Genomic DNA, 11224 nt, shown 5'->3' on the forward strand with positions numbered 1-11224 from the left:
AAGAAAGGTCCTTTTGGTCAACAAGAGAATTCAACAACAATGAGTTCACCAGAAGAAATTGAAAATATTCAAACATTGTTTAGCTACCAGCATTCATTTATAACTTTCAAGGTAAGGTGGCTTAATACTTCCAAATATGAACTCTCAACTTTGAAACTACAAAAGACCTTCCATTTCTCAGTTTCTTTATGGTTTGAAAACAACAGAAACATCAAAATTTATGTTGTATTGAAAGAGCCAGCTATTAAATGTCGGCAAGATTCTTTTATCTTTTGAACAGACTTGCTTCATTGGACATTAGCAGGTTACTTTCCTTGTTCAAATATGCTCTTCTTTTGATACTAAGAAATCAAAATTAAGTTTATAAAATTTTATTATGCCATGATAGGTAAATTCCTTAGTAGTTTTTCATAAAATCTTTTATTACCAGATGATTATATCTTAAAGAGTTTCCATGTCCTAAGGACTAACATTGATCTCCAGGAATAAATATCCCAGACAATTTATTAAATAAGCTAGTGACTGTATACTTTCCTGCATGTCTTAACTCAAATCTGGCAACAAAATCTATAACTGGACTATATCTAATATTGCATCTAAGTCTTCAGATTTCCTTTTATTCATAAATGTTGGTTGAATTTCTTTAAGGAAACTAAATGCAGGTTTAAGCAATGTTTACTAAAACAGATAAGAGGTTCAACATTTATTAGTATTCATAAAGCATTAAATAATTTTTAAACTCTGCAAATTATTGTGGCAGTAAGTTGGATAATTACCTGCAAATATTAATATTCAAAAGACACTTCTCATCTTATTAATAGTTGTGAAAACAATAGAATCACCAAAGTTTATGATGTCATTTGCTAAAGAATGTCATGATTGTACATAGTTCTTCCTGTTTTCTACTTTAATCTGGCAACAAATTCTATATCTGTCTGTGAGATTTCCTTTTTTTGCTTGAATTTATTTCAGAAAATTTTGAATACTAAATGTGAGATCTCAACAATATCTCACAATATCTCTTATTATAGTAAAAGGCAGCTGTATTGTATTGTATCTGTATTGGTTTAATTACTAAAACATTAATAACTCTTGTTAAACTAAGCAAATTGTTGTGCTGGTAAGAAAGAGGCAGAATCAATATTTTTTCTGCCATAAAAATATGGATGCTCAGATTGTTCTCTCTCTCTCTTTCTTTCTCTCTCTCTCTCTCACACATTCTGTCTTTTTATCTCTGTGTGCACTTGTATGTATAGATTTTGTCTGAAACTCCACAATAAATTGAACAAAGCCCAAGATGAAGAAGAAAATAATATTGTTTTATGTTTTTTTTATTATTATTTGATTAGTTGTTAGGGGATGTGGCTGCACAAACAAACAATTATCTACTTATACTGTTTCTCCTCTTGCTCCCAAGGTTGGTAGGGCTGGTTAACATCAGGGGTAGGTTCTAATTTACCTTGCTGCCAGTTTGCTTCATCCTGATCTGGCAACAAATTCTATATCTGTCTGTGAGATTTCCTTTATTTGCTACACTTTTTTGCTTGAATTTATTTCAGAAAATGTTGAATACTAAATGTGAGATCTGAACAATATTTATTATAGCTCCTTTTGCAGCCCCCCAAAAACATTTTAAAAAACACACTGAAAACAAAATGTTGACACAAGCACAGTTCCAGAAACTTGGCTTCTGCACATCCGCAGAAGAAACTTTAGAAACAATTATTATTAAAAAATCAAAAAAAGATGGCAGTGCCTACAGACTGACACCAACATTATCATGATGCCACCAGGGGGTAACTACCAGTTTGGGTGAACTAGTCCGAACTGGGAGGATCCCACCTCTGGTTAACATGTGTAGCCCTGCTTCACATCTTCAGTAAACCACACAAATAGATGTTGTGATTGCTGGATGTGAACTGAGAGGAAAGCCATGGCATTTGTTCTTTCTCTCTGTTTCTTCCTAGATCATTTCAACTGCCTGTGAGCTGGGTGTCTTTGATCTTTTGGGAGAGTCGAGGGAACAGCTGTGTTCCACAACTATTGCTGAACGCTTGAGCTCGAGCCCCATTGGAATGCAGAGGCTGTTGGAGGCCTGTGTGGGATTAAAGCTCCTGACATTGGAATGGAAAGATGGCAAAGGTGAGAAGCAGGAAGCAACTTGAATGGCCAACAATTATTGCATAATTGTGGCTGCCATTGTTGAGCTTGACAGATCCAAGAGTTTGTAGAAGGGAGGTTTTCAGAAATCACAGGTCAGAAAGCTGGTATAGTGTATAGTAACTGGGTTTGTATGTGTATTTTTATGCATTGATCACTTTATCACTTCCTTTGAGATTTGGTCCAGTCTGATTCACAGCATCTTTTTGGTCTTCTCAATGTTTTATATTCACTTTTGGAAAGTCATCTAAAACTTGAACAGTAAAACATCAGCATTTTTAAAACAAAACAAAACCAATTTTGTTTACAAACCATGAGCATTACTATTGTTTATTTTTATTTATTTATTTATTTATTTATTTATTTATTTATTTATTTATTTATTTATTTATTTATTTATTTAGTTAGTTAGTTAGTTAGTTAGTTAGTTAGTTAGTTAGTTAGTCCAATACACAATGAGGGTTTTAGTGGGTGTATATCTATATACACATAGTAAAATACATTAAGAAGGTTATATAGGAGATACTCATAGTAAAATATATCTAAGAAAGAATAGAAAAGAAGATATAGTAATAGAACACATCAATGAAAGAATAGAAGAAGAGATATAGGAATAGAAGAAAGGTATATGAGATATAGGAAAGCAATAGGACAGGAGATGAAAATGAAATGAAATTATATCTAAATCCCAAATCTAATGAAATTTGAAAACAAAAAATATCCATTGCACTTGGCCAATTGTGTGGAAAGGATTTTCAGAAGAGGTTTTCCAATGATGCTTTCCTAGGGCTGAGAGAAAATGACCCGCACAAAGTGCTGGCTTCGTGTATAATGTGCGACAGGAATAGGAATTGCGCATTCTCTCACTCAAATGCTAGACCTGGGTGAAACCATGTGGACAGTACATAACAATGCTTTAACAACAACATCAAACTGGTTCTTATATTATTATGATATGCTTGCTATAAATAGAGCATAATTTGCTTTTAAAGAAGTAGATTCAGATACTATTGTGAATTGAAAGATAGTTACATGCAAAGATATCAGTGTTTTTTGTCCTTTGGTGGTGTTTTTTTTCTTTTCTTTTAGACCTTTATGGAAACACAGACTTTACCAATCTCTACCTGGTCAAATCAAGCCCAAAGTCTCAGTATCATTCCATAATATTCCGTTCTGAAGTGGGATATGCAGCAATGCAATATCTTCCTGATGCTGTAAGGTAATTACATCCAGCAGGGGACTAGTAAACTAGAATAAATACAGAACATGAAAAATCATCCAAATATCAGAATTATTAGACCCTTGTCCACAAGAAACTAAGTAATTTCACATTCTGGATGCTGAACATAACATTAACACATTTATTTCCTTAATTGCAATGACAATGAATTATCATCACTGAATTTTCTCATTCACATCAAACTGGATGTCACTCATCACACTCAGCCCCACCTCCTGGCCACTCCCCCCCCCCGTGGCCTTCAGTCAGAATGAAAAGATTAAACAATCCTGTTTCATCGTGCAAATGCCCCCTCCCACCAGTGAAAAAATGGGGAGAGGCCAACAAAGCATTCTGCTCCCATCACTTTCCAAATGAAAGTAAAACATTGGAGTCTGAGCTTATTGAAAGCAATATGTTGCATCATAACAGCCAACATTTCATACTTGAAGTGGCAAAGGCAATAAATCCCATTGATAGGGGGTAGAGGTAATTTACAATTAAAGCCCATTTGCATCCCAAAAATAATAAGTAAATAGAAGAAGAAGAAGGTCTACTTCTTAGCAGCAATTCTGAAAGAGACTAAGCTAAAACAAGATTAACCCCTCCCTTCTTTCTTTTGCTCTTTCCTTTCTTCATTCCTTCTTCCTTCTCCTCATTCCCATCTTTTTCCTTCCTTCCTCCAGTTTAAAAAACAAAAATTCAAACAACAATTTCTAAGCAATAAAAAGTAAAAGAGCAAAACTCAATATAAACATTAAACTTTATTTGGATGTTAACACAATTTTTAAAATATGAAAATGTCATTATGTTCCCTATTACAAGTTCAAGCAGCAATTAGACTGGAATTTCCATCACTAAATGATGCAATCATAAAACATACTGTCATGTGAACATATTGCTTAGCAACTGTAATTCTAGCAGTCTCATTTGCCATTGTTATGTGAGGACTGTATAGATCATTAAGCAAGAACCTCATGTGACTGAGATTTCCAACTTCCAGCTATAAACATCATTCATGGAATACTGTTGAAACTTGAATTGTTACTAAACAAATTGTTGTAAACTGAGGACTACCTGAGGACTACTTGTATATCACTCCAATCTTCATCAGGTAGACTTTCCCTGTCTTGTGTATTAGCTACTACAATGACAATCCCTACCACATTAAAACTCAACAGGTTTTAGAAACCACTTGATTTAAGAACCCTCTATTTGCCTGCAAGGACTGCAAGATCAAATCAGTCAATCTTAAAGATAATTAACTCTGACTGTTCTTTTGAAGGTCAGATACCGAAGCTGAAGCTCAAATAATCTGACCACCAAAACAGAAGGGAGAGCTCACAGAAAGACTGGCAAAAAGAGAAGGGGATGGTGGATGAGATGGTTAGATAGTGTCATAAGCAAAATGAACATGAGTTTGGTCAAAGTCAGGAGACAGTGGAGAATTGTACTATTCTCCATGGCGTTGTGAAAAATCAGATACAAACTAGTCATTGAACAAGTATTTGAGCTACTGTATCTGATGTAAGACAAAAAGATTTGGGGGGATTTTTTTTTAACCAACAAGTTTATCAACAGTAAATTCATAAATCTGCAGAATTGGGATTGAATCTTCCTTTAAACCAAAAATATTAAATTAATTTTTCTTTTTATAAAAAAGAGAAAACAAGGATGTGTAGCTATTAATTTCATTAAAAAGACAGTATAGAAGTGAGTTGGGTTCATTGCCTTCATCTGGGGAGTTTCTTCAAGTAACCGATTTAAGTAAACGACTCAATGTCATTTGGCGGGCCCCAGGGGAAGAGCCTTCTCTGTGGTGGCCCCAGCCCTCTGGAATCAACTCCCCCCAGAGATTAGAATGGCTCCTCCTTGTCTTTCACAAGTTACTCAAGACCCACCTATATTGCCAGGCATGGGGGAATTAAGACATCTCTCCCAGGCTTTCTTATATTTTATGTTTGGTATGTATGTGTTGTATGGTTTTTAAATTGTTGGGGTTTTTTAATCTAATTTTATTATTAGATTTGTTCCATTGTTATACTGTTTTTATTATTGTTGTGAGCCACCCCGAGTCTTCGGAGAGGGGCGGCATACAAATCTAATAAATTGAATTGAATTGAATTGAATTAATCAACATGACTGTACAGCTATTTCTTGGTAGAGATGCATTAAAACTCACTGCACTGTTTTTGAGAGAATGAAGGAGAACTGGCTTAATAATAAAACCTTGAGAATAATATCTGACCTGTGAAAATTCAGTAAGATATTCAGGATCTAGGATGCTAGGATGATTGTCCTGTTTCTTTCTAACTTTTAAAAAATTATTCTAGGAAAGGAAAAAATCAGATTCCATCAATATATGGCTCTTCCTCAAACCAGCTTTTTGAGGTCACGTGCAGGTAACATAATAATTTTAGAGAATGGTTAATCTTCACACTATCATAAGTTTCTCTGTCATATGATCCTGACTCATCACCATATTCAGCTTCTCTTTTATGGCACTGGAATGTTGTTGTGGCACATCTAATTGACCAGGTATTTCTGTTTATATACAAAGCAGAGGTCTGCAGTTAGAGTACTTATACGATTTTGCTGTTTCAAGAACATTATAACATTTCCCATCAAAATGGTAGAAGTGCTCCATGTATCATGTGCGTATTTTTCTAAATTCTGATTAAAATAATTAAAGCAATGCTTTAATGCTGTAAAAAGAAATCCTTTAATTAAAACATAAATTGATGTGTAAAACAATAACAACAATAGCGTTTTATAAAGTTATATTTAAAGATGTTTATTCCAATTCTAGATCAAAGAAAAGGTTACAAACCTTCTCCAATTTCATGAATGAGCTCTGGCCTGTAGTAGGAAGAGAAGTTGTATCTGCCTTTGACCTGTCCCAGTTCCCACTCATTTGCGATCTGGGTGGTAAGTACAAACAGCACCATGCCATCTTCTTCTTATATTGGGCCAATGGGCTGGATGGCTTCTTAGCTTCTCTTACTAATCTTTTCATCTGCATTTGGAAAAGGAGAAATCCTTAGCAGACTTAAACAAAAAACAGTTTGGGATGTCCATAGCAGACTTTGAGAAATAGTCCTGCTTTAAAGATGATTAACTGACACTCTGACCTGAAATGATATAACAGTCAGTGGCTAAATTGGCAGAGGTGTTTGAAAGGATGAGGCACTTCTGAAAAGAAAAGAGTCATCTCTTTCTCCCCTTTTTCAGTGCTAAACTAAGATGGGAAGGAACTGAAATCAGAGAATGGCAGGCTGATGAGTAAAGGACCCTTATACTGGACATTTGGGGGATGCAAGAGTTCATATACTGAAGATAAGGTGGGATTTGGTGCCCTTTGAGATGATGTTCCATTTTTGTCCATTCAATCTGCATTAAATGCCAATGACTTTTGGAATATTCAGGGCATCCAGCCTAAGGAATTTGAATAGCCTGGAAGGACCATATGAATGTTCAGCATCAAATGACTCAATTCCTGGTCTTTTTCCCTATTAGCATTTGTTTTCCATGAAATACATAGCAAATTTGAAAGACATTTGCCTCATTTTTGAAATTATTAAATTCCAATTAATCTGATAGGCAGTTGTAGAGAAATAATAGTCTGGTAGCTTCAGGGAAAAAGCTGGACATGTACAAATATTGTTCTGCAATTATTTAATTACATTTTATTCTGTATTTAAGGAAACACTGGTGGCTTAGCTAAGGAACTGATTTCACTCTACCCAAAATGCACTGTGACCATTTTTGATCTCCCTGAAGTAGTGGAAGCCTCCAAGAACCATTGTTTGTCTTCAGAAGAGACCAGAATCACTTTCCATGCAGGTAAAAAATACAATGTTCCCTGTGGGTTGAACTCATGTCTTGCTAACCACAAGAAACTTTCGCAGGCAGACTTAATTCTGTGGTTTTTAAACGGAGAACAGATTATTGGAAGACATGATGCTCAATGAGCTTTTACTTTTGTAGGTGATTTTTTTGAAGATCCCTTTCCTGAAGCGGACCTGTACATTTTTGCCAGGATTCTGCATGACTGGTCAGACGAAAGATGTTTCCAGCTGCTACATAAAGTGTACCAGGCCTGCAAACCTGGTAGGTGTTCTTTAATCATAGAAAGTTAAATCTGCTAAGGAACTGGCAAAGTTCATACATGGCTCAAGTTTTGAACTCCCTTAAATTGTCTTTTCAAATTCACCATCCAGTTTTCTTGGGTGTACAACTGACATAATATATATTTTAATTATATTATAATTATAATTAATTATATTATAATTAATCTATATTATATCCCCCACTGCAGGGAGGTAGAGCCAATTAGGTGGTTCTGCCCAGATGCCTAATGGACCCTGAAGGGTTCCAGAAGGAGCTTGGAGTAATACCAGATTCCCTAGTCCACAATCCGGCTGAGTCCCTGGTGGCTGCCTGGAATTGGGTGGCATTGGGGGCACTGGACCAGATTGTGCCTTTGTGACCATTCCATGGCAGTGGATCTAGGAAAGTTCCCTGGTTTACTGAGGAGCTCCGGAAAATGAAGCGCCAGAAGAGATGTCTAGAGCAACCCTGGAGGACCAGTAACTCAGTGTCTGACTGAACACTTTTAAGAGCCTTTATTGGGACTTATTTAGTGGCGATATGGGTGGCAGAATATTCACATTTTTCCACACTTATTGCATCTGCTGATTCATGCATAGCCACCCTATTTATGACGAGTCATTAATTTCTTAATGTAGGGCTAGCAGAGGAGCTACTGCAGGGTAGAGCTGAGGAGTTTTTATCAGATAAAGTCACTCAGATTTGGATGAATCTGGATTCTGATTGAGCAATTCCAACCTAGATGACAGGGGCAGGTCTTATTCCTTTTATATTGGATTAATTTGGGCCTGTGACTCATGAGGAAGTAGACAAGGCCATGGTAATGATGAGGTTCCTCCACTTGTTTGTTGGACCCATGCCCCTCCTAGCTGGTTTTGGTCAGCAGGGAAGTGACATGAGGCTGGCTTCAGGCTTTACTTAACACATCCATGAGTGAGGGGGTCCTTCCCACAATCATTAAAAGAGGTGGTGGTGAGACCCCTCCTCAAGAAGTCTTCCCTGGATCCAGCAGAATTAAAGAACTTTCATCCAGTCTCCAACCTTCCTTTGTGGGAAAGGTTGTAGAGAAACTGATGTCACTCCAGCTCCTGAGGTCATTGGTTAAAATGGATTATCTGGACCCTTGTCAATCTGGCTTCAGACCTGGCTGTAGCACAGAAACTGCTTTGGTAATGCTGATAGATGATCTCTGGCAAGCCCAAGATAGAAGTCAGCCCTGTATCTTTGTGCTACTTGATCACTCAGTGGCTTTCAATACCATTGACCATGCTATACTTCTGGGATGACTAAGGGAGCTGGGGTTGAGAGGCAACATGCTGCAATGGTTTTCCACTTACCTCTCTGGTTGTTCACAATCAGTCTTGGCAGGAGGACAGAGTTCTATTCCTGGACCCTTCATTTGTGGGGTGCCCCAGTCCTCTCTCCCCTCCTCTTTAACATCTACATGAGGTCATCCAACGTTTTGGGGTGAGGTATCAGCAATATGCTGATGATACCCAATTGTATATCTCCACCCCACGTCAGTTCAGTGAAGCAGTGGACATGATGTGGCAGTGCCTAGAAGCTGTGAGTCTGGATGGGTGTCAACAAGCTCAGACTTAACCCAGGCAAGACTGAGTGGCTGTGGGTACTAAAGACTAGGTACACTCACATTACACCAATCCTCCATGAGTTGCTTTGGCTCCCTATAGGTCTCTGGGCTCAATTCAAGGTGTTGGTTATTACTTTTAAAGTCATACGTGGCTCAGGGCCAGGTTATCTTTGAGACTGCCTTCTACCCATTGGCAGGCAACCACTCCTGGTGCTACCGGAACGGGCCAGGAATGCAGGAGGATTCAGGTTCTGCATATGCACCATTTATGCGTGCATGGCATGTGCATGCCGGGCGGCAATGGAGCGACTCTATGTGCTCCATTTCCACCACCAGAATGGCACTCCCAGTGTTCTGATTCAAGGCCCATCCCTGCTTCTACCTCATAGTTCCCAGTGACAGGTAAGATCCCACAGAGTTGGTCTTCTCCAGGTCCCGTCAGCTAAACAGTGTCAGCTGGCGGGCCCATAGGGAAGGCCTTCTCTATGGCTGCCCCAGCTCCCTGAATCTAACTACCCCCTGAGATCCGGAGTGCCTCCACTCTATTGGCCTTGCAGAAAGGATTGAAGATCTGGCTTTTCCAGCAGACTTGAGACCATTGATCACACAATTTGCGAGGTCAGGACTGAACAATATGTATGTATGTGATTTTTAACAATTTATAAAACTTTTATGATGTTTTCAAATGTATTTTATATATCCTGTTGTAAGCCGCCCAGAGTCCTTCAAGAGTTGGGCGGCATAGAAATGCATTCAATTAAATTAATTACATTATAATATAATATTATAATATATGGGGGAGTGACGGCTCAGCATTTAAAGACACTGAGCTTGTTACCTGGAAAGCTGACAGCCAGATTTCAAGACCTGAGTGCCACGTGATGGGGTGAGCTCCGTTATTTGGTCATACTGGCCAGCAAAAACTTTTACCTTTTTAATATAATGTAATAAAACTCAAAAATTATTTTGGCAACTTTACATGAATAATTTCTAGAAAAGATTGAAGGGAAAGCCTTGGTGAATAATCAGAATATCTGTAAATTGACAAAATATGTAAAAACAACCACAATAAATTGGTCTGCGTTATTTATTGGCAGGATTCATAACATACAATTTGAGTATTTTCAAAATTGATAATGTTTATTGCGCTTTTGAAATAAGTACTATATATTTTGAAACACAGGTGGTGGTGTCTTAATAGTGGAAATGCTTCTTGATGAAGACAGAAGAGGACCTTTACCAGCCCATATTTACTCCTTGTTAATGTTGCTCTACACTGAAGGGAGAGAACGGTCAACAACTGAGTTTAATGTGCTTCTCCACAAGGCTGGTTTCCATGAAGTTGAGTTAAAGAAAGGAAGCCTCTTTCATATTATTCTAGGAAGAAAATAATGTTGCCCTGATTCCTTCCTGTTGAATGTTTTTTAAAAAATTGCAGTAATCAAAATCTTGCTTTGTTAATTACAGGTATATTCTATTCTTTCCATGTCCACAGATTAAATAGCTGAACCTTTTTTTTAATCACAATATGATTTTAACATAACTAGGAATCCCTAACAATGGTTGCAAAACTCCTGAGAATCAATTTTATACAATAAAGAGATCAATGAAACTTTTATCATATAACAAAAATTAATCTCTTTATAGGTCTTTAGTTCTTCCCATCTTTCCATACTAAGATAATCTTTTTATAAACATTAAAGAAATAAGTGCTAATTCAGTATTTTAGCCCTTCTAAAAATGTAATTAAGCACTAGAAATTCTGCAGAGTACAGGATGCCATAGGTGCAAACAACATGAATAAATATTAACTGTAGGACTGCAAGCCTAGCCACAAGGAAATTAACAATCAGTGCTTTGAGCTCAAGGTTTGTAGATAGATAGATTAGATTTATAGATTTATTAGATTTGTATGCCGCCCCTCTCCAAAGACTCGGGTCGGCTCACAACAGCAAAACAGTACTGGCTACGGTAAAATAACAACTTTAGAAATATCATCTCATTCTTTCAACTCCAGTTATGTATTTCAATATATCAGTATTAACCTGATCAGTAATATAACCTTACTAATGCTGTATCCTATATGACTGAATTGATATAATACATAATGAAAGAATATGAGCAACAATACATTTCTCTGAATT

General features: G+C 37.0%; 1 protein-coding gene across 1 annotated transcript; it reads left to right on the forward strand.

Annotated features, from left to right (window-relative positions):
• On the forward strand, positions 1-11224 carry LOC139166867 (acetylserotonin O-methyltransferase-like). The gene is made up of 8 exons (XM_070751032.1): positions 1-111; positions 1968-2142; positions 3250-3379; positions 5713-5781; positions 6189-6307; positions 7082-7222; positions 7367-7489; positions 10264-11224. The coding sequence occupies exons 1-8, from the start codon at positions 40-42 to the stop codon at positions 10470-10472; spliced, it is 1038 nt and encodes a 345-aa protein (XP_070607133.1). The 5' UTR covers positions 1-39; the 3' UTR covers positions 10473-11224.

Source organism: Erythrolamprus reginae, chromosome 4, assembly GCF_031021105.1.
Source record: "Erythrolamprus reginae isolate rEryReg1 chromosome 4, rEryReg1.hap1, whole genome shotgun sequence".
NCBI lineage: Eukaryota > Metazoa > Chordata > Lepidosauria > Squamata > Dipsadidae > Erythrolamprus > Erythrolamprus reginae.